The sequence below is a fragment of the Python bivittatus genome, unplaced genomic scaffold (genome assembly GCF_059951505.1).
Source record: "Python bivittatus isolate LINGU-HERP-01145 unplaced genomic scaffold, Pbiv_v1 ctg000220_np1212, whole genome shotgun sequence".
Lineage (NCBI taxonomy): Eukaryota > Metazoa > Chordata > Lepidosauria > Squamata > Pythonidae > Python > Python bivittatus.
In genome coordinates, this window is record NW_028277048.1 from 9,418,445 (window position 1) to 9,442,094 (window position 23,650).

General features: G+C 46.0%; 2 protein-coding genes across 6 annotated transcripts in view; one reads left to right on the forward strand and one right to left on the reverse strand.

The window, feature by feature from the left end:
* Positions 1-13,357, forward strand: part of CCDC120 (coiled-coil domain containing 120) — a 35,215-nt gene extending 21,858 nt beyond the window's left edge. For 3 of the 4 annotated variants that reach the window (XM_088137834.1, XM_088137832.1, XM_088137835.1), the window contains 9 exons: positions 3,087-3,230; positions 3,353-3,486; positions 4,299-4,412; positions 4,522-4,744; positions 6,069-6,125; positions 8,967-9,165; positions 9,975-10,079; positions 10,896-11,591; positions 12,145-13,357. In XM_088137834.1, coding sequence (XP_087993960.1) covers positions 3,182-3,230; positions 3,353-3,486; positions 4,299-4,412; positions 4,522-4,744; positions 6,069-6,125; positions 8,967-9,165; positions 9,975-10,079; positions 10,896-11,591; positions 12,145-12,235 — 1,668 coding nt within the window. In that variant the 5' untranslated portion in view covers positions 3,087-3,181 and the 3' untranslated portion in view covers positions 12,236-13,357. Of the gene's footprint in view, positions 215-3,086; positions 3,231-3,352; positions 3,487-4,298; positions 4,413-4,521; positions 4,745-6,068; positions 6,126-8,966; positions 9,166-9,974; positions 10,080-10,895; positions 11,592-12,144 lie in introns of all 4 variants that reach the window. The other variant, XM_088137833.1, reaches the window with a different exon arrangement.
* A 1,339-nt stretch (positions 13,358-14,696) lies between these two features.
* PRAF2 (PRA1 domain family member 2) lies at positions 14,697-22,454 on the reverse strand. Of its 2 annotated transcripts, XM_088137836.1 has the most exons (4): positions 22,056-22,454; positions 18,610-18,827; positions 17,771-17,947; positions 14,698-15,391 (listed from the first exon to the last, which is right to left on the reverse strand). In XM_088137836.1, exons 1-3 carry the CDS (start codon positions 22,277-22,279, stop codon positions 17,808-17,810), a joined length of 582 nt encoding a protein of 193 aa, XP_087993962.1. In that variant the 5' UTR covers positions 22,280-22,454; the 3' UTR covers positions 14,698-15,391; positions 17,771-17,807. The 2 variants fall into 2 exon arrangements, with proteins under 2 accessions (XP_025022710.2, XP_087993962.1); XM_025166942.2 differs by having other exon boundaries at positions 14,697-17,947; positions 22,056-22,452.
* Positions 22,455-23,650: the final 1,196 nt, after the last annotated feature.

The following is a 23,650-nucleotide window of genomic DNA, read 5'->3' on the forward strand; positions in this document are numbered from 1 at the left end:
GTAGTCCTTGACTTATGATGGCATGACTTATGACCTAAAGCACAACTGCACTGCTTAGTGACGGCAATCCCTGCAGTCCAGGTCGCCATCGTTAATCAAATCCCATGGTCGTTAGTCGAGGCAACTTCCCTCCAGCTTCCTACAGCCAATGTTAGTGGAGAAGCCAGCAGGAAGTTGCAAGTCCCAGGTGGCTTGCAAGCAGGCCAGCAGGCAGGTAAGTGGCTGCTGCCAGGTGGGGGAGAACGCGAGGGATGGGTGCAAGGGAGGCATGGCAAGGCTCGGGGAGGGTGCAAGCGGATGCGCGAGGGTGTGAGGGAGGCACAGCAAGGGTCGGATATGGTGCAAGGGGGTGTGTGAGGGTGCAAGGGAGGTGCAGCGAGGCTCAGGGAGGGTGTGAGGGAGGCACGGAGAGGCTCAGGGAAGGTGTGTGAGGGAGGTGCAGTGAGGCTCGGGGAGAGCTACGGCCATTCATCCAGCGACTGTTCAAAGTTATGATGGCGCTGAACAAATGGTACTTATGATGGGTCCTTGTAGTTCCGGCCATTGCAGCGTCCCTGCAATTACAACGTTGCAGCAAGCTGTGGTCACATGATCGCGATTTCCAGTGTTCCCTGCCATCTTTCCACAAGCAAAGTCAATGGGGAAATGGGCAGGAAGTTGCGATCACATGAGATCCTTGCTTAACAACCCACATGGTCCTCACTTAATGAGGGCAACCAGGGCTGCCGGAATTGCTGTCTGTAAGCAATGAGGTCACGTGACATCATGCTTTACAACTGTCATTTAGCAATGGCAATTCCAGTCCCAGTTGCTGAGGGCTACTTGGCCATGCAAAAGCTCTCTTTAGGTCTCTCTTCCCCTGCAATTACCAGGGCTGTCCCCATCAAGGAAACTCATCAACGGGCTTGATGTATTGTTGATCACCTACAGTTTCTCTCTCTCCTTTTTCTGTAATGATTTGAATAGTGTTGAGCAAGTACCTTTAGTTTAAAGTTTAATAGGGATGTTTTACTTGGACAATGGATATGAAATGGCTTGTAGTATCATAAGCTATAATAATGTATTAGAATATATTTCAGATTTGTTGGCTATCCACCCATATTTCACTGCTTATACTTGTTCTTTATCTGTATTAACTATCCTTTATCTTCTTTTAAATTTGTACTCATATTTGAATTATCTATTATCTATTTAAAAACATATAATAAAGAAAGAGATGGCAATGGTAGGGCCGGGCTGTGCTGGATGGACACTTCCCACAACAGTTCTACCTGACTTGGATGTCGTTCTTGGTGTGCTTCACACCAAGAGCTGTGCTTGGCCTCAGCGGTGACTGGAATTAGTTATGTAACTTGGGTGGTTTCCTGGCCCTGCTCTTGCCCTGGACTCCCAGCTGGCTTGGCCTCAATCGGGTCTCATGGAAAAGCAGCTGCAGCCTTTATCCCTGTGTAAGGCAGGGGACCAGCTGTCTCACTGCCCCCAGACTTCCCATCATGCTTGTTTGTGGGTTGAGTTGGTGGCAAAGAGGCTCACTTGCCTTTTCTTCCTGTTGGGGGCTGCCCTCGGCTGGGAAGACAGGACAAGAGTGCCTCCCCGACTGGCCATGCAAAATCTCTCTTTAGGTCTCTCTTCCCCTGCAATTACCAGGGCTGTCCCCATCAAGGAAACTCATCAACGTAATAATATCAAAGAATATAATGCGTGCAAATGCCTATTTAAATTGAGAGCACTGCCCTGGGAGGGCTTGAGACTGGTGCGTTGTGCATTTGAAAGCGTCCCTGGCCGAGGGGAAGGGAATTAAAACGTGGATAATGTGTAGCTGCTGCGTGGAACCTCTTATTCAAGAGGCCCTGGGTCTGTGAGTTCTAGGTGCTGGAGGGTTGGGGCAAGTAAGAGAGAGGGAGCAACAGTGGACACCTTTTTTTCCTTTGCTCCTGGCCCCCTGCTGCTAAGATGCAAGACCAGTTTTATTATGCTGGCATCTGAGGTAGGACACCTCTTGTGCTCTTCTCCTTGGCAGGAAAAAGCATTCATGGCCATTTAAACTTTTCACAACACCCCAAATCTAAGAGGAACAACTCATTGCTCCCTGCACGTATGATTTCTGGGATGACTCACTGTGTTTAACATGTGGCGCATTATTTTGTACAGCCCCATCATGCTTGTTGGTTGTGTGGAACTGTTGGGAACAGGATCAATATCTCTGGAAGGACCCAAGTTGGGACAAGATGCATCCCTTCCTCCCTCTACAATTATAGGCATAACACCAGTGCCAATTAAAGTTAGTTAAAATGCTGCCTACAGTGCAGCCTTTCTTATTTAGTAATAAACGAACATTCTCCGGATGCCTGAGGCCTACAACTCCCAGAATTCCTAGGTTGGTTAAAGCTTCTACAGAATGTTCTCCTGCAGGCAGCTGCCCCCTCACACACCCCACAAAGGCCGCATGTCAGTGATTGTGTCCTTCTCCAGGCTCTTGAGTGCAAGAGTTTTGGGTGACTTGTTGTGGTAGTTGAACACCACCACTAACAGAAATCTCAGTTTGACAGATTTTGTTGTTGAGGGGAGTGTTAGCCCAAATTAAAGAGAATGTTACGATTCTACCATTGACACTATGGCTTGGAGAACAAATAGGCCCTGAGGCAACAGAACGCAGGTTTGGTGTTGCAGTTTTCCACCATTCACCCGGCACTTTGTGCTCCTGGGTGAAACAATGGAAACTGCAAGTCGTCTTAGGCTAGAGACTCTTCCCTAACCTTGCGCTCTCCAGTCTTCTGTGTTGGCTATGAGAGGTGAAGTCCAACATGTCTGGATGGTATCAGGTACTCTTAAGAAAACCTCTCCAGAGAAGCAGGGATCTTCCGTGGCCCGCTTGTTTTATCTGTAATCTCTGCTGCTTCCTCCTTGGGAAGCGAGCTCTTATGGGCACAAAATGCCTCTTCAGTCCCTGCCTATCTGCATGCCCGCTGCCAAAGTCTGGCAGACTTTCTTTTTTTGCAGCATCATGCTCTCCGCTGATGACTCACCTTGCCTGGACCGGCAGAAGCAGGCCCCTTTCTTACTCTTCCTTTTTCTCCTTTTGACAGTGACCGGCTGCAATCCTCCATCTAGGAATTCTCCATGGGTCTCAGAGCCAAGTGATTCCCCTTGGAGGCAAGAGACAAGGCAAAGTTTCCCAGACATGGAGGTGAAGGGGCAGCTGATAAACTCATCCAGCTACAGCTCTTCAGGTAACTCCCTTCCTCCCACCACCTGTTCAGCACCATTCCTCCCTGATGGCCGTCCTGTGACCTCGAGTGGATCTCAAGCCCCCCCTCATCCTTTGTTCTGTGCTCTGCCTTCACTTCTGCAGAAGCTTTGCAGCGAGAGCTCTGTCCCCGAATTCGGCTAGAGCGGGTGCAAGAACTCCTGGAAAAGCAGAAGTCCCTCCAGCAGGTGCTCAGCCTGCGCCTGAAGGAGCTGCGTCGGGTTTGCCTGCAGGAAGCGGTGCGTAATCATTGCAGGAGGAGGATGAGAAGCCACTTGGAGGGACTGAGGCAGTGGGTCTGCTGCTTTGAGAAGCTAGCCTTTCCCAACCTGGGGACCACCATATTTGTTAGACCACCATTCCCATCCCTGTCACTGATCACTGGCTAAACAGGATTTGTAGTCCAGGACATCTGGAAAACAGGTGGGGTAAGGCTGACGTGCACAGCCAACCCTGAATTTCAAAAGTTGTCTGGTCTTTGTCGGGGCTCAAACCCTTGAGGGTTTTAGTTTTAATCAGATAAATTGTGAGCAAATGCTCCCAGAAAGTAACAAGGAATGGGCAGCTGAAAGCTTAAGCTATGGAAGGCTTGGAACCCAATCTTCTGCTGAAACACAAGCAGGAAAAAAGCTGGCTGAGTTTCTTCAAGAAGAAATAACCTAGGGAGATACTGTATTTCAGAAAGGTGTAAATCAGGCCAACTCATGTAGAATAGTCTTCTCCTGCTTTCTGCTCTCCAAGTGTGTTGGAGTACAACTCACGTCATCCTCATTGGCCAGGCTGGCTGGATGTTAAGAATGGTTCCACATGGCTTAAGGACATCAGGTTCAGGAAGGCAAATGTATATTAGCCCATGGCTTCCACTGAGCCCAAAGTGGCTTCTCTTGGGCCGAGCTATGTTCTGCAGAGTTGAAGAGTTTCATATAAATAGTGTGAAGTTTGTCTCCTTGGGCAAAATTTAATGTCAAGTTCCAATGAGATTGACACACCCTCGTTTAAGCTCTGGATCTCGTACCTGTTTCATGCTGCTTGCTTCTCCTCTCAATGCCAGGAACTGACAGGAAAATTGCCACCGGAATATCCCCTGGAACCTGGAGAAAGGCTGTGGCCAGTGCGGAGGAGAACGACGGTGGCCTCCCGAATTGCCCCTGCCTTGAAGAATGAGGTGAGCAATCAGCCTTGCGCGTGAGAGAATGAGACAGCACACGTATCTCCGTTGGAGGAGGCCTGTGGGCTTTGGGGACGGCCCTGATGTCCATTCGTCCATCTTTTAGGAAGCCCCTTCACTGGAGGAGCTGACCCACGAGCTGTCACTGCAGCAGCAAGTGGCTGAGGCTGCCCGACGGCTAGCGGTTGCCCCCGACTTAACAGCTGAGCAGCGTCGTCGCCGGCGGCAGGTCCAGGCAGATGCTGCCCAGCGCCTGCGAGAGCTGGAGGTGCAGGTAGCAGAATGCCGGGCGCGGCTGGGCAAAGGACCTCTCCAGAGGGCTGGACCTGGTGAGTTACGGCTGATTCCTTAATCAATTTCTCAGCTGCCTCATTTGCCACAGCAATGCTAGGCGATGTACCGGAGTATAATAGGCATGGCTTAAGAACAAAAGCGGGGGGGGGGGAAAGGATCAGTAAGAATGATAGCGAACGATAAGCACCAAAAAACATTGGTCAGTCTCAAAAGCAGGCTCACCATCCAGGAAACAGGTCCTCGTGGCTTTCTTAAAATGCAGCAGGGCTGGGGCTGAGTGGACTTGAGGGGATGCTGTTCCACAGGGCTGAGGCAGCCCCCCGAGAAGGGCTGTCTCTCAGGCCCCATAAGATGGCATTGTTTTAACTATGGGACTTTTTAATCCCCCCTTGGTCCTTCATTCCTACCTCTCTGAACACCCCATGTGTTCCTAACTTTCCCCCTAGATACCTCATTACAAAGACTGGCCATTATTTTAGCTCAACAGGTAGAGTTGCTGCAGAGGGACTCCCAATTCTTTGGGGGAAAGTGGGGGGGGCAGTTCTCCAAGAAGGAGTCTGTGGGAGGTTGCATGACAGCAATTAGAGGCCTACAGCCCAATGCAGATGAGAATGGGACTGCTCCCTGGCGCCACGTGGGGAATTCCTTCAAACTGACAGCCACTATGGTGTCCCGTTCCAAAACCTTTAGGGACCTTTTTTGAAGTGTCTGAACATAAACACATTAGAAGGTGTTAGATTAGGGTTTGCCTGCAGGAAGCGGTGCATAATCTTTACAGGAGGAGTTAGACTAGGAGTCGGGAGACGCAGCCATTCAGTCTCTTGCTGCCTATCTCAAAGGGGTGTTGTTTAGAGGAGGGAGTGCTACGTATGCCACCTTGAACTCTTGACTGAAAGGTGGGATATAAAACAAATCAATCAAAAAGATCAACACACTCTACACATTAAAAGTCTTTAAAAGTCTAATGGCAACACAGAGAACAATTTGGAGGGGCACTGAGTATGCTGTGGAAGCATCATAAGGTGATATCCCCCTCATTTTTGGGATATAAAGATACTTGCTGAAGCCCTGATGCTTCCTCTTGTGCTGGAAAAGATATCGTCATTATCATCATCATCAGTTATATATGAATCACGTTGAATGGGTGGCATAGGATCCACCCCTGCTTAGCTGATATGTGACATCAGTGTTTCTCAACCTTGGCAACTTTATGATGTGTGAACCTTGGCTGGCTGGGGAATTCTGGGAGTTGAAGTCCACACAGCTTAAAGCGGCCAAGGCTGAGAAACACTGTATTATCTGATTCAATCATCACTTCCCACTTTCTCATTCATTTCTTTTTTATTCTCTCTTTTGAAGAAGAGTCATTTCACTCAGAGAGCAGCTCCCTCTCAGAATCAGCCAGCCATGAGAATGGTAAGCACGTCCTAGTTGTCATTCTCAGGTCAAGGAAGGGTGCTCGATGGTCTGAGTTGAGCAGACACAAACAACATATCTGACAAATAAAAAGGTCTAAAGGTTTAACATTCCCTAGAAATTCTTACCATCGAATTCTTGATGGGGATGGGATGATGAGGCAAAGATGCTCTGCATATCAGCAGAAAATGACTCTTACCAACCAACAGGCTGATATAAAAGCACACGGGCTCTGTGTGTGTGTGTGTGTGTGTGTGTGTGTGTGTGTGTGTATGGGGACGACTCATTTAATGCATGATTTGATATAAGGCTAGTATTTTGCCTTACCGTATAGTTACGACTGTACCTGGAGGGGAGACTTTGGAGACGGTTACTCATGCCCTTAGCACTAGCATGGATTACTGCAATGCGTTGCGTGTGGGGCTGCTTTTGAAGACTACCTGGACGCTACCATTGATACAAAATGCAGCAGCCCTCCTATTGGCAGCTGAAAACTACTGTAATTACATAGCACTGTTGCAGGCCCTGTATTGCCAGTGGTCTTCTGAATACCGTTCAAGGGGCTGGTTTTGAATGTTAAAGCCTGGTTTTGAATGTTAAAACTATACCGCTCAGTACCTAGGTAATTCTGGGACCATCTTTTCCAAGTGGAACCAACTGCTCAGTGTGTACATCTTTTTTTTAATAGTAATTTTACTAAATATTACAATTAAAAAGATAAGAGCTAATATAAACTAAAAGAAAAAGAAAAATAGAAAGTGCAGAAAAGGGAAAAATAGAAAAGAAAGAATAAATAAATACAGTAAAAAAAAGAAAAGAAATATACAAAGAAATTACTTTTCCCTTTATAACAACAAGTATAAACAATTTTAGTAACTTGTCTTAAAATACAGCAGATGATCTCTTCCTCCCATATCCCATCTCTTATCTATAATCAAATCCTTAAAGCCTCGTTGCTCAGTCCTGGTCAGCAAAGATCCATTAAGGGTTACCAGAGATAACAGCATATCTATTTTAACCTTGATCAAATAAACCAACTTTATATTCCTTCTTTTTACTTTTAGCAATCTTGATCTTTAATCCCTTCAAATATTGTATAATTTCTTTTCATTTTTTCTTTGTCCCTTCTCACAAAATCCTTCAAAACTGCTCTTTTGTAAATCCAATATAGAAAAGTTGTCCAGGCCACTCTTTCAGTTATTGAGACATCAGCCAGTTTCATTTGTATATCCAGCGTAGCATCTTTTTCCATATCGTTCTTGTAGACCGTCATTTTTTAATCCACTTTCAAATCAGTCTCAGTCTTGTCCAGTAAAACTTATTCCTCTTCCATAACATATTTTAAACACTGTCAGTCTATAATGGCAGATATTTTTAAAATTAATTTCTGGGTCCATTGTTCACAAATATTCTTCAATACGTCCGATGTTAAAGTATTTTGCTCCATTCTGTATTAGTAAGTCAAATTTGAGTGTTGTTCTCCTTTAATTGTAATCTTTAGTTCCCTCTGATTCCCTCTAGTGTCCAGTCTTCAAAGTCCCATCCTATCATGTTTTTTTTTTTAAGAATTCAAAACAACAGCATTTTCCCACAGGACAGATTCTTATAATTAATTTCAAAATCTTATTTCAAATCCATCTGGACCCTTAGTCGATTCGTAACTTTCCAAAATCAACGTTCTGATTACCCTTTTGCTGTTTGTTCCAAAAGAAAATATATATTTTTTAAATCCTTAAACCTGTTTTTAAAACTTCTTTTGTGATGGATTGAAGGAGGCTTACCCGGTGCTCTAAAATTGCCATTGCGAAGGTTCCTAATAGCTAAAAAGCAGTTAAAAAGCAATTTCTGAAAGTGATTAAGAAATGAGGCTCAGTGAACCTTATGTACATATAGGCTACATTATGGCTGTGAGCTTGGTTGAAAACCCTCAACTCCCAGCCACTTGACTCACAAGTCGACCACAAAAACTTCAATTCTTGCAGTCTACTTATGAGAAGCAGCTGTCCAGAGTACCTGTGCTCAATCTCATAATCTTTCCTTTTTCTGGAGAGAGTTCAGCAGCCAGAATTCACTGTCTGGCCATCGATCGCCGCCGCAATGCCATCTCCGTTCCTTCAGGGACATCTAGTTCTCCATGAATTCTCCCCAGAAATCTATTCAGTGCGTACATCTCAAGTTGAGATGTTGAAGTCCCCCCACCCACCCACATGAAGTTGTGGGTGGCAGGAGACAATATTTCTCAGTCTTTACTCAACCGCTTTTAATCTATAATGTTTCTGGGAGTTTGGATGCAAAGGAAGGATTGATGAATTTTTAATGGTTTTAATTGTCTGCTTTATATGAACATACTATAAACTGCCAGGTGTTTGGGTAGAAGTGCCAGGTCAGCAGGATATAAATATTGTAATAAGCATTCAAAACAGGATCTAGGAGTTAATTTAACCATCACATGGAGCCAGGATTCTTGAGCTTCATGATGGCTTAAGCATGGGAGACAAGAATTATCCTCAAAACTGGGAGGCAAGATCATGAGTCTGTAGAAGATAGATAGTTTAGAAACTCTCATACGTAACTTGGACAAAGCAGCTACTTACTTCCTATACAATGCTAAGTTGATAATTTAACTAGCACCATAGCTGTTTCTCCCATAATTTAGTTTTGTATATGCGTGTTGCATAGACATGTTTATGTCTAGGAGCCATTTCACCAGGTGATAGTTGGGCATCTAGAAAAAAAATCTAGAGTCTTGAGACTAATGGACTTTTTGTGGTGGTGGTTGTATTTTGGCCGAGGTAGGGATGTCCAGATGCTTCTATCCTATGTACTGTGCTCTGTCCTCAGATGACCCTCGCAGCTTCCATCCCTCCAAAATCTCCAACCATCAGGGAACTTTCCCAGACCGGTCCTCACCTCCCAAGGCCCGAGATCACCTACGTGCCATCTCCAGCAGTCCCGACCGCCGACCCGGCTGGCGAATTTTGCAGCCAGATCTGTACAGTGAGGCCAAGGACCGCAGGAACTCTGTCGCCAGCCCTACCAGGTTAGCAGAAGATGCCGCGAAGCTGGGCTGAGCAAGGAGGGGAAGCAGCTAGTGCTGAGCGGTTAACGTTGATTGAGCCTTGTGTGGCCTTAAGAGGCCTGATTCACATACACGGCAAAATGAGCTGATGGAACCAGCCCGACCCCTTCAGCTGAAATTGCGGGATGTACTTTTTTATTACTTCATTTATAAAATAATTCCTGCCCAGGTTTGCAGGTAATGGAGAAAAGAAGTGAAATAAGCTAGAATCTAAGTGCCTGTGGTCTATTTTGTTTGGGAGGGAGAGTTCTTTTTTTCTTTTCTTTTTTTTGACATAGGGAAGAATTCAGACATTTGCTACACAGCAGGACCGTCTGAAATAGCACTGTCTCAAGAATTTTCTGGCTTGCCCAGCTGCCTGTGTAAGCTTGGCCTGTTGTGTCTCGATTTCACTTGGGGTTAGGAACAAGAGTGGAAACGAGTGACTACAGATAACAAGGGAAGGAGTAGAAAATCCCATCCAGCTGATACCTCTTCGTCTCTCACTAGATCTTGCTTTGCGAGGATAAATGTGATTGAATCCTTCCTTCCCAGGAAAACAAAGAGAAAAAAAGGCAGCTTAGAGAGGGCATCTTTTAAGCTGCTTCTGCAAACCGAGCTGAGCTACTTGTCTTTGAGTGACCCGGCTCTTGGAGCACATTTCTTTGAAGCGGGGATCATCCTCTTGGTCTAAGGCGCAGTGTCCGTGCACGTGTGCGTGTGCAGTGTGGCTCTTGAAACATGAAGAGCTGAACTCACTCATTTGAAAGAACCCTTGTCTGTTTATACAGCCCCAGTCGCACCCTCCCCAGAAGCATGTCTAGCTTTGAGGGCCGGAGCGTCCCAGCAACTCCAGTGTTGGCAAGAAATGCTTGCAGTGGAAATCACCAGTTAAGGTAGCGTAATCCCCTTTCTTTCCTTTTCTCCTTAGTGGGTTGCTTGTAGATTTGTAGTCTGCAGGCCTACTGACAGGGCTTTGTTTTTGTTTTTACTATTTTTTGTCTGCAGTAACTAGCAATTTGAAGTACAGAAAATTGTTGCTATACTTTATGTCGAATTGTGCTAAGCCGAGGCTTTAAATTCAGGGGTGGGGTGGACAAGGAACCCAAAGGGATATTTGAGGGAACTGGCTGTGGGTAGCAAGAAAAGGACACGATCAGTTTTCAAAGAACTAGTCATCAAGACAGCAGTGCCTGTACTGTTTTAGTCAGCCTGTCTTATCCAGAATTTTGCAAACTTTTGATAGCTTTGCAATCTTTTTAACGTACGTACATTGAGGGAACACTTCGGTATTACTCCCCCAAAGAGGAATGTTTCTGCTTGAACTTCCTACTTTGGGCATTCCTCAAGTTTGGAAGGAGAAGACTTCACATAATAATTCATGCAGAGAATTGAGATATACCATCCTCTTCTTCAGAGGGTGGGTAATCTTGAATTGCCCCAGTCATACTTGATGCAGATTAACAGCAGAGTTCCTTAACTCAGTCCCACCCACCCACCCACCCAAAGAAAGTAAACTGAAAAGGAAGCAAGGCCACACCAGCTGATTTGCACACTGAGATGCAACAGGCAGACTCCTCTAAAGATGGATATTTGGATATACAGAAGACTCTTACCCCCGCCCCCCAAAATAATGCATATGATTGCAATCTTATTTCACAGATATCCAGTGTAACATTGAAAGCAGTAATTTATCCTCTGCTCTCTCCCAGGTCAGAGGCCCCATCTCTCCACTCCCGCCAGTGGTCAGGCAGCCACGATTCCCAGCTTGGCCCCCCGAGCCGGGACACCAGTGCTGATAGGGCTTCTCTCTTTGCTGCTCGGACCCGTCGAAGCAACAGCTCCGAGGCCTTGATTGAACGGGCCCCTTCGGAGGACCCCCTCCTGCCCTCTGCCCCCCCTTTTAAGAGTGCCGAGGCCCTGACCCCTTCCATCTCTGGCCGGAGCCCTCGCCCGCCTTACAACGATCTCCTGTTCGACTACTACCTGGAACGTCGGTGCGGTGGGGGTGGCGAGCATCTGTCTCGCAGGGATGGGCCCCCCCAGCTGGAGTGGGGAGCCTTTTCTGAAAGCCCGCTTCAGCGCCGAGCCCGGCCCGCCGCGCGCACTAAATCCTGTGGGCCGTTGCTGCCTCCACAGTCCCGTGAGGTTGGTTACGGACCCCCCTTACCCCCTCACCGTAACTTCCACAAAGCGCTTGCCCTGGAGGGGCTCCGGGACTGGTACTTACGCAACGCTGGAGTCACCCAACGAGGGGCACCCGAGAGACGGGGAACATCTCAGTCTGTACATCAGCACCTGCGTGGCTACTGTGATCCGGGACCCTCCAACCCCGATATGGGATATTACGGGGGGCCAGGGGGACTGCCTCACTCTATGAGCTATGCGGGGCAACCTCTCTATGGCAGGTATGGGGCCCGATTCCTTCCTTTGCCCTGACAGTCTCAGCACCCCCCACTTCCCATCCCTTCCCTTCCCTTGCTTGACTCAAGCCAACCCTGTGCCTCTTCCTTCCGCTCCCCCTCTTTCCCTGGCTCCACTCCTCCTTTTTCAGAACGACCTTGCGGTTCTCTGGCTGCAAATTTCACGCTGTTTGAAAGACCTGGGTGGGGAAGAGAAGGAAAGGAGGCGGGCATCCTTTTATAGCAGCCTTCCCTAACTCACCACCCCTTTGCTGGCTAGGAACAATGGGAATTGAGGTCTAAAGCCTCTGGAAGGCAGACGGTTGCAAGGCTGGTTCTTTTTGGCCCTTTGCGATGGCTGGAAAAGATTAATTTAATGAACCGAAGAGGGGAGAGGGGCTGGGATTGTGATTGCTGTGGGGTAAAAAGATCCAGAACTGGAGATAAACGCTTTCATTTATCGCATGATTCCTTTCTGCCCTTTTGTCTAATTCTTTCTTTCTCTTTCTCTCTCCCCTTTCTTTTTCTGCTCTGCTCTGCTCTGCTCTGCCCTGTCCAGACCTTTTGGGGACCTGCTTTATCTGGAAGATTCTTCTGGTCCTTACAGCTTGGATTCCACAGAGCACCCAACCCCAGGGACGTTGGTGTGACCCCCTCCCCTCTTTCCCCCAAGGGGATCTGGAGTGCTGTTTCTTTTTGTTCTCCTTTTTCGCACTGGTGCCTCTCTTTTGGGTGTGATGCACCATTGTGGGGATGGGGGCTCCCTGCTGGCAGGGTAGGTTTCCGCGTGTGTGAGGGTGGGCTATTGCATGTCACACACTGGACACACGACTCGGGCGGAGGAGTGTGTCCATAGTTCTTCCTACACATTGTTAATCTCCCCCATTTTAGACTTTGGGGGGGTGGGGGGATCCGTGTTTCCTGTACTGCTTCTCCATGATAGGGTTTTTCTGCTGTGGGTGGTGCCCTCTTGTGTTCGCTGGAGAGCGGTGCACTGTTAGTGCCCTGGTGCTCTGCGTTGGGGTATGGCATTATAAGCCCCAGACCCTGGAATGTATAAATGGAGAGGTGTGTGCAATGTGTGTTTCTTGTGAAATGTTATATAGCACAGACCTGTCATCTTGCTAACGAACATCAGTCCTGTAAGAAGTAGGGAAAAAACCCCCAGATCTACAGCACTCCTGTTGCCCCCACTGTGAGAAACTTTGCTTACCCTTCAATGTATTCTCCCTTCCTACTCACATCCTGCCCTTGCAAAGCCATGAGTGAGGAAAGGACATGTACTGCAGAAGGAACCAGGTCTGGGAAATGTTTGCAGGATCCGTTGGATGAGCCTATTTCATGGCCCAACCTTTCTCCTAGCAGGGGAACCTCACCAGAGGGCTGGACATAGGAATTACACTCATTCAATTCAATAATTGTCTCCCACAGGGGGAGGGGGGCAGGAGCTTCCAGCTGAAAGTGCAGAACAATCTGCCCCACGGGATTGGCTGTGGTAAATGCCAGCCATTTCCATGTGGTCCTCCCTGAAACTGCTGTGGGCGTACCTGCATGTATCAAAACCCAGCTCTCACAGGAAATGGGTTGCGACAGCTGTAATGAGCAGTGCAACCCTTCACTCTTCTAAAAGTATGGCTGCAAACCCTTTCCCACTCTCTTTGCTGGACAGTTTATTTTCTCCTGCATCCTTCATCTGACATGCTTTCTGCCCTCTCCCCCAATTTTACAGAAACGAAAGGAACGTCCTGCCGTTTTTTCTTTCGCTGTAATAATCCTCATCCTCATCCTCACTGTAATTGCAAAATGTGTGATGGTTTTCCCCTGCTCTCACAATTGCACATAAAAGGAATAGTCACTTTGTTTAAACTCTGTGCCAATGGAATCCAGGTCATTTTGGAGCAGAGGGAAGGAGGGAGGAGGGGAGAAACCAAGAGGGCTCCAGTTTCCTCCCTCTCCCATCCCTGGCTGAAGGAACAAGGGCCATATTGGAGTCACTGTCTTGTGTGTCTTTTTAATATACACTAATGTATAGATTATATATGGGGATCTAAATGTAAAACGAAGCACTGTGCATAAGGAGAAAAGGTTTCTATAATAAAGATTGTAAACGAGGCCGTGATGTGTGAAAGCTTCATGTCACCATCAGGATCTTGATGTAGACAGTGCAGGATAGCACTTAGACAACATCTGACCAAGGCTGGGAGTCTGTGTCCTAAAGCTTCACTTAGTAACAGGAACACTTTGTGGCTATTTTACTGTGACTTGCCTTGAGTAGATAAGAGAATAAAACAGATGGAAATGTGCCACAAATGCCTCAGACTTCCTCATGGAGGAAAAATGGGGTAAAAGAATCTATGCCTATTTCATTTGGTTAGGGTCATCAAGGGGTAATATTGAGGAGGGAGAACCTACACTGATTATAATTAGAAATGAGTAGAGATAGTCCTCACTTAACAACTGTTCATTTAGTGACCATTTGAAGTTATAACAGCACTAAAAGCTACTTATGACCAGCCCTCACACTTATGACCATCACAGTGCCCCTGCGATCACATGATCGCAATCTGGGAACTTGGCAACCAGCTTGCACTTATGATGGCTGCAATGTCCCAGGGTCACATGGTCACTATTTGCGACCTTCCCAGCCAGCTTCCAGCAAGCAAAATCAATGGGTAACTGTGATTCATTTAATGACCATGTGATTCGCTTAACAACCACTGCAAAAAATGTCATAAAATTGGGTGCAGTCATTTGATGTTTTGCTTAATGACCGCCCAACTTAACTGAATTTTCCAGTCCCTGTTGTGGTTGTTAAGCGAGGACTTTCTGTAATGCACACAACATCTGAAAGGAACGTGTTTTTAAGTTTCCAGCTCACAGAGCAGAGTATTGGGTATATTTGTGTAATCGTCTTATCTAAATGTCAGAGCTTTGCAAATCCTTTGACTGGTACTTTGGAACATGCAGGACTGTGTATGAAGCATCTTTCTTGAATCATTAAAGCAGCCCCCATCTTGTGCAGCTGCTTTGGAAGTTTGAAATTCTCCCTAATTGTCTCTGTTTCAGCAAAGGCACTACACCTGCAAAGTGCTTGTAGAGCAAAACAGACAAAATTTAAGGCTACATGTAAAACAGTGCCGTGAAAATCACAAGACTTTATTTCACATATGCAGAGAGTTAAAAATGGTACACTAAGTTGTAGAATACTTTTTGTTTTGTTCTGAGATAAATGTAACTCATGCTGTTCTTTGTCTCATATGCATCTGGATCTGAGCGTTCACTGTATACACTGGGGCAAATCAAAGATCTATGTACATTTTTGGAAAGCTTTAATCAAATTTGTTTGTGGATTTCCACATGAGGAGCAGTTTCCAAAACTTGACTCTTTTCCATAGTAAATCTGCATTTACATAAAAGTAAGACACAACACCATGAAAAGCTAAAGTAACATCTTAAACCCTTAATCTAAAATCAATTATCATGATTACAAACAACTGAAATCCATTCTGCAATTCTTTTGCTAGTTGCAAAGATGTCCCAGTGACTTTAGTAAGCATAAAAGCAGAACGAGCCTGCAGTTCAGCTCTGTAATGTCCAAGCTTAAAGCTTCAGAGACCTTTGGTTCTGCTGCTATGAAACCCACATTCCCCATCCTTCGACATACTGTTTGATGGAGGGACACTCTTCGCACAAGATTCATGGCTTCTTCCTGGCAAGCTTCTCAGGCCACCTCCAAGAGCTGAGCAAATGGAGAGGAAGTCACTTCCAGTATCAGATGTTTCCCTTCCAAGCCTGGACCTCTTTCACTAACATGGGAAGAAATCCCAAAATGAAAAGCAACAATTCCTTCAAACTGCAGTTGTACACATTTAACTCTGCACTTAGTTCCTTCAACTCCAATTAGATGGTTGGGTTTGCACATATATGTTCTACATGTGAGGAAGGCAGCCTCTAAAATGTAATTGAGAGAGAGTTCATAATCTACCAGTGAGGTTTTTGGATGCTGTTGGTATTTTGTAAATAGGCATTATAGCCTGTATGGCTTACAGAACCAAAAAAACAATACTTGCTACATAATTCTACTGGATTGTATGTGATGATAAAACCTTTCAGAAAAACTCAGAAAGTACAATTTCCTACTCGGGAATTGTGAATCTCTTCCCCCCTGTCCCCCACCAATCATCCAGTATAGCATGCAGGCCTACAAATGCTGGCGTGCAAGCTTTGCATCTTCTAGTAAGATTGTAAGAGGCTTGCCTCAGACCTCAACTGATTAATCTTAAGTATGACTTTGGGGAAAAAGCCTTTTCCATAATGGCCCATGACACTCAGAAGGATGTGGTGCTTATATTTTCTTACCTACTGCAAAGCAACTGTGTGGGCGGGAAGACAAGTGTACATATTTATGTCCTGAACAGAATATGTGTAACTTAATGACTAGTTTAAGAGTGGCAAACTATGTACCAGGAAGACCTCTGCTATGAGCTTGCTCAAGGGTGGTGCCTGTAGCAAACAAAGTGCAAACCAGGAAGTATAGAAGGACCCTTTTCTTGCTAAATTATCTTCTTAAAAGCCTTAGACAGAAAGTTCTTTTTAAGCAAAAGGATGTATTTAATTACTGCTTTGTCCCATCATTTTCAAAACAACACTTTATATAAAGAAAGGAATATGATCAGTATTAGAACACCTCAACTATACATTTGTATATATTGTATACTAATTAGAACTATGCACAATATCAGGTTTGGTCTGTTCTATTCAGTTTTGGATAAGAACCATCTGAATTTCAAATGACTTGAATATGGGGAACTGTTGTGGAATAAAATAGCTGCATTCACACATAACGCAAAGCCAGACTTAGCATTATGGTTTGTTAACAAATCATAATAGCCTGCTTTACACATCCTATCCTACTAAGTCATAATGGGTAGCTTTGCATGTCAAGCTAATCTAAAAGCAAACAAATTGCATTGCAGTTTATTGCTATGCACGAGCCAGGACAAGGTTTTGAAGTTGCTAACTGGAAAGAGACAAAAGTTCTTTTCTTGTTTAAATAAATTTAAAAGCGGGGACAGTTCCACACCTCTGAACCTGAATGTATAGTCTGCAATATCTCGTTAGGGCTACCAGATCTGGGCTGCAAAAATGCAGACAACCTCCAGATGCTAGTATAGAGATTAAAATAAACAAATTGCCATTTGATGACATTTTGTGATTGTCCAAATTTTTTGCATCGTAATATTGTACTTTTCCAGCACTTGGGAGTTAGCCTTCCCCTCTGCCCAAAAGCCTTCATGAAAAGAATCTTTACAAGATTAATGATTAGCCTCCATCATTCATTCGAAGGTTTAGCTAGATCTTCTTCAAACTGGCTTCCTCCCTTCTACTGCCAAACCCCATCCAAATTGCTTTACTTGGTGCCTCCATCTAAGCATCAAGAGCCCAGAAATTCTGCAGAAGAAGTGATGCAGTCCAAGACTAAGCAAGATGAAGAACCATCCAGAACTCCCCCATTTCAATCTCAGCTCTGCTGTGCACATATTGGGGGCCGGGGCAGTCTGCTCTCCAAACCCCCAGCCCTCCAGGTGTGATATAGTGATACATGATACTGACCTAAGCAATGGGGTTGCTACATAGATTAGTTTTAATACTGTTTCCGAAGCTCTTAGAGCAGTGGGGTTAGGTAAATATTGAATAATACTGTGTCTTAACAAGCCAGCCTCCCTGGAATAGCCGCCTGCAACCCAGGAAATTCCCAGCGAACTGGAGCATTTTGGAAGTTGCAGTCCCAACACATCTGGACCATACCTGGTTGGAGAAAATCGAATGAGAACAACACCGATTTCATTTGCTTCTGATCTCGATTCTTGTTCTTCTCTCAACCAGCAACTATGTAGTCCAGACCAGCATTTTACTATAAGGTTTTTTTAACTATAGCTTTCTTCCATTGTTATCCCTTCCTTTCTAGAGCAAAACAGGTACGGATTCCAATGGGGAATACTTAATGTTAAACTGTTAGGCTGTTTGTTAGGCTGATTTCAGTCCATTTCCTCTCCCTTTTTATTTTGCTGTTACCCGGTGGCTGGGAGTTCTGCTGATAGTTTGCGGTATGCTAGAAGCTACTGTATCTTCCACAGGAACTCACAGCCAGGTTGCTAGACAGGGGCAAGCAGAAAGATACGCACGTGGGCATCAGTTGGAAGGGAAACCGATGCTGAAGGTCTAGGATCCAGCTTCTTGCTCCTGTCCGACAGCTTCCAGTAGCAGCCCCATCGGCGTGCGCTTGAGTCCAATGTTCTCAATTTTGTTCTCAATCTTGTTTTTAAGGTTCCGCAGGCGCAGGGAGGCATGGATGAGGCTCACTGCAAGGGAATGGGGTGCTCATTGGTAACAGTGGAATAGGCAGAACGACCTTCTCCTGCTATGCGTCGGATCCTCATATTCCCTATTCTGCTAAAGGCAAGAGATCAGTCCTCCCAGGGGAAGTTTGGTCTGTGCAAATTCCACAGCTAGGAGATAATGCAGGATTGGGAATCTGTGCCTCTTCAGATCTCACTGAACTTCATTTTCCGGCTGAGAGCGTGGTGTACAGTAATTAGTTCAGTAACATCTGAAGCGCCACAGTTTCTTCACTCCTGCAGATCATGCAAGTTGTTTTAATGCTTGGAGCCTGAACAAAACATTGTCTTCTCTCTACCCAAACCTATGTGCAGCATATGGGTTGCAGCATCATAAGATGGGAGAACTAGAGCTGCTCCAGTATTCATCTCCTGAGTGCAGGAGTCTTTGGCAGCAACTGCCTCTGCGTTTTCATATTGATCCTTAGCCCACGAAAACTGAAATTTGCTCTTTCATGCTGAGTGAAATCTAATTCTCTTTGCCTGCATGTCATGACAAAGTCCACACTTGCAAAATTCTGCCCGCCATGTTCTGGGAATAAAGCATATGCTAAACAGAATGGGAGAGACACAAAAGAGGCAGGGAGCACTGGATGCACCCCTGCTGCGCACAGCTGGGAACTCACACATTATGGGCAGGGCGATGAAAATCAAGAAGGTGGCAGAGCCCTCAAAAAGAGACACCAGGAAGTACGCAGCGCTGAGGATGGCAAAGAAACACGTGCCAGGGTAATTCCGCCGGAAGCGTCGCACGGGAGCTTTGTTCTCAGCTGCCCAGATGAAGCCTCCAAACAGCAGACTGATAAGCAGGCAGCTTAGCAGAATCAGCATGGGTTGGAAGTACCTACAGGATGAGACCCAAAAGTCAATCTTCACTTCGGCTCAAATGGGAGTACAATATACAGTCAGGATGTGCATTCAATCCAGAAGACGTTTTGTGTGGCCCGCTCTGAGACCTTTCTGTAGTTGCTGATGGTTTGGGATCTCCTAAATGCCCGGAGTGAGGGAGATCGGTGAGAAACATAGTTAGGGCCTGAATATCTCTGAGATTGACTTCTCTGAGCTGAACTTGTCCCTCTAGTGCAATCTATTAGAGAGCAATTGCTGAGGATCTCCAATCTGAAGGAATGGCATCTATAGAGACCTCCCAATGGGAGGCCATTCCAAAGGGATAGCCCTACTACAGAAAAAATGCTCCCAGGCTTCGCCTCCCTTGACCACCTGAAAACAGGGAATAACCAGCTGCTTCTCCTGGCACAATCAAATCTGCAGGCCAACTCCAACAAAGAGAAGTGGTGCTGCAATTAACTTGGAGCCAAGCCATAAAGGGCTTTTATACATTAAAACCAGCAGTTTAAATTGCACTTGGAAGCTACTAGGAAGCCTATGCAGGGCCCCCAATACAGGGGTAATGACCCTACAACTGCTGTGAGCACCTGGGCCACTGCATTTGGTACCTATTGAAACTTCCGGATGGTCTTGAAAGGCAGCCCCATGTACAGCATGTTGCAGCAGTCTAAACAGGGTGATGAGGGCAATGAGGCACTGCAGCAAGGTTCTTACATCCCAGGAAGCTGGTACACAAGCTAAAGCTGTGCAAAGCCCCCCCAAGCCACAGCTTCCGCCGGCTGATCCAGTAGGAGCCACAAGTCCAGGAGGATCCCCCAGTTGCAGACCTGCTCCTTCCAGATTAATGCAACCCCATCCAGAATCAAAACTGGAACCACAGGAGAACCTTGATGTATAAACAGTAGCTCCATCTTGCTAGGGTTCAATTTACCTTATGTACTCACGGATAAACACATCTGCAGATAAGCCAACCTTACAATTTTTAACCCAAATACCTTGAAAAATGTGCCACCCACGGATAAGCCGATCTTCAGAATTTTCATGTTTTAATTTTCACAATTGGCTTACCCACAGTGGCGCATTTTTCATGGTATTTGGGTTAAAAATTTGAGGGTCGGCTTATCTGCGGATGCGATTATCCATGAGTATGTATGGGTACTTAAAAAAGTATTACCATATATACTCATGGGTAAGCCCATCTACAGATAAGCTGAACCCAATTTTTTAGGTGTATTGTGGCACCTAAAATTCTCGGCTTATCCATGAGTATATACAGTAAGTCTGTTTTCTCCAACCTCCGGACACCAAGACAAGACTTCAACATCTCCACTGCAGCCCAGGGTCGCAATATAGACCTAGGTGGGTACATCATCACACTGATGACAACGGACTCCAAACTACTGGATGACCTCCTTGATGGCTTCACATAGATATCAAATAACAGGGGAGAGAGAACTGAACCCTGTGGTACCACAAGGGAGCCACTACTATGCAATCTCCCCATCCCTACCACTACTGACTAGAAGCGCTGCTAAGGAAGGAGCAGAACCACCATAAAAATGCCTCCAATCCACTGCAGTTGGTCCAAAAGATATCAAAAGCCACTGAGAGGTCCAAAAGGGTCATGACAGATGCACTAGCCCTGTCTAGGGGACAGTGAGCAAAGCTGTTTCAGTTGTGTGCCTGGGCCGAAATTCTGACTGATAAGGGTCCACACAATTACATTTTTGATGAGCTGTGAAAACATGGCTTTTCAGAGGGGCATTTATGGATGCTTGAAGATTCTGCTGCCTGGGGACACAAAGATTTTCTTGTTATTATAGTTACGGTATTGATTTTCTGTGTTTTAATTTTAAATTAAGTGTAAGCCAAAGCTAAAGCAGTCAAAGAAAGAAAGGAAGAAATCTACCTGGGCTTGGTCCTACCACCAAGGAACACCTGCTATTAAATGCCCAGGGACAAAGTCCAAGGACAGAAAAGGAAGCAGCTGAATACAGCTAAATCGGATCAGTTCTTTATACATCACAGTAGTGAAAAAGGCAACAGAGCCTTTATAAAATGAAATGCTTAGAAAAACAAGCCACAGACCACCCACAATTACTTTACACGGGGACTAACAGTTGCTCCTAGATGTGCAAGAAAAGATTATGGACTTTTTACCATAATCTAATTAGTTTTACCAGAACTGAAGGGCATCCTAGTGTGGTGTCACCAGGCCTAGCCAGCACAGGCTACCTGGTTGGCCACATGGTCTAAATGTCTTAATCAGGTGGTGGCGGCTGCTCATTTAGGCAGGTTTTCTCTCTTTTTAATGGAATTGCACTAATCACAGAACACACCAACTCTCAGTTTAACAGCAGGGAAATTCAAGGTCCCCCAACACTTTGGGCAGAGGGATTTGTGATCCCGCTCACTGATATTAGGATTTTATCCTTGGTAGTCATAGGGTTTCCTTCCCCAATATCACACACACACACACACACACACACAATATATTTGATTACCGTGTTCTTATTTATTTGTTTTAACATGTTGTACATCACCTAACATTGCTTGGACTACTGAAGCAGCTTGCCTACACACACACACAGACACACACACACACACAGTCTATATAATATTTACACATGGAAATGCAATTCAGATGAAAATCATCCTCTAACTCCTGCCTGTCACACAAAAAATAGGAATACAAATGGGCAGGAAAAACCCAACAACCGTAGACTCAACTTAAGCACAAAACCTTCTGAGACTGAGCCGCAGTTTGCCCTCTTCCAGATGCGCTCTGACTACAACTCCCAGAACCCCCACTTGTTGGCCATGCCGGTTCCAGCGCCCGCATTTTTCTTTTTTTCCAGGGCCATTAAAGGCACAGACGCCCGATTCTCTTTCGCATTTGCCCATCGCTTGGGCGTTCAAAGTCGCAGGAGCAACTAAAAAAAAAAGTGTCATCTTTTCCCCCGCCCAAGTCTGAAGCGGAGATTGTCCTTGGCTTCCTTGGAAGACGAAATGTTGTCTCCTAAGGAGCTCAGATTTCAATAGTAATAAGGAAAATAATTCTTAAAAAACCCTTCCCCGTTTTACTTCCGCTCGTCGCCCGCACCGACTGAGCCTGCACGTCGTTCGATGACCGAATGTCCGCCGCGCGTTTCGCGCCTCGCGCCGACTTGGCATGACCGGACTCTCTTCTCAGCCGTGCCCTGCCAGCCGCCGTGGCACTCACCCGCCCAGCAGCAGCCCCGCGCCCAGCAGCAGCAGATAATTGCTCTGGTAGTACAGGAGGTTGTTAATCACGCGATTGTGCCAGCGCTGCAGGTCTCGCACGTCGGGGGCAGCCAAGCGAGTGGAGCCCAGAAGAAAATCATCCAGCGCCCGAACGGGGGGCAGCCGCACCTCGGACATCTTCGCTCGCTTGGGGCGGGAAGAACTACCGTCCCCATAATGCATCGCAGCGGTAGACCTGCCAGCAGGAAGATGTGGAAACTGGAGTCCGGCGGCCGCGGCGGCGGCGGAGGAGGAGGGTGTCGCCTTTAGCGGCCTCTGGAGTTGCTTTCTTTTCCTCGGCTTCTGTAACCCAGAAGTTTTATTGCTTCATAGTAACAAAAAGGATACGGCTCCTCTAAGGAAACCGTGGGACTTCTGCAAAGGCCTATAGGCAACGACAGGGGCTACTTATTGACACAATAGACTAAGCTACCTAAAAAGTCCGGAGTTGCTTTTGAAAGAAATTGGGATCCTTTTAATAGAAATGAAAGAAAAATGAGATGGCTTCTGTTGCTTCCTCTGCTATATTATCTTAAATATTAGGTATTGTAGAATGTATGGATTGGAAGAGATTTTGGAAATTGGTGACTCCAACCCCTTGCCAGATGCAAAATCCATTATTACCGCATCCCCATGAGGTGGCCATCCAGCTTCTATTTCAGTGCCTCCAGTAAAGCAAAGTCCGCCATTTCCTGATGGTCTGTTCCACTATTGGGTGCCATTAGGATTTTTCTGATTTTAAATCAAAACCTACTTGTTATTTAAACACACAGTTTCTTGTCCTGTTTTTTGGAACAAGTCTAAAAACCTCGCCTTTTCTACTTGACAGCGTTTCAGATACACGGAGACAGCCATTGTTTCTCTCCTCTCCATTGTCTTCTCTTTTCCAGCTAAGTGCCTCCAGTTGTCCTTCACAGGTTTTTCCTTCCAGGCCTCATATCATCTTGATTGCTTTCGTCTGGACATGCTTCAGTTTGTCAATCTTCTTCCTAAAATGCAGGGTCCAGAACTGGACATAAGTTTCTAGGTGTGCTCTGACCAATGCACAATAGAAAAGATGGCGGCTTGTTTCTCTTGATCCTGACGCTGTTCTTCGGTTGATGAAGCCTAGAACTGGATTTGCTGGGGGTTTTTGCCCCAGCTGCACCACAGCTACCTCTAGCTGAACTTGTGATCCACCAAGACCCCCCAGATCCTTTTTTGCATGTGCTGCTGCCCAGTATGGTCCTCCATCTTATACTCATACCTTTGATTTTTGCTATTCCAAATGTAAGCCTTTGCATTTGTCCCTGTTGAAATTCACCTTGTTGGTTTCCGCCTAATGTTCCAGCTTTTCGAGATTCTCCTGAATCTTGATGCTGTCTGCTAAGGTGTTGGTTCTCCTCTCTTTATGCCATCCACAGACCCTTGAGGGAAGGGAACAGGCATGAGAGAGAAACAACAGGCCAGGAACTAAATAGATGACAATGCTGGAATTGGAAGCACGTGTTTTCCCATTTCATCACTGCAGTCCCATTCCTGCCTGGTCCCTCTCCTCCCAGAAACATCATGCCA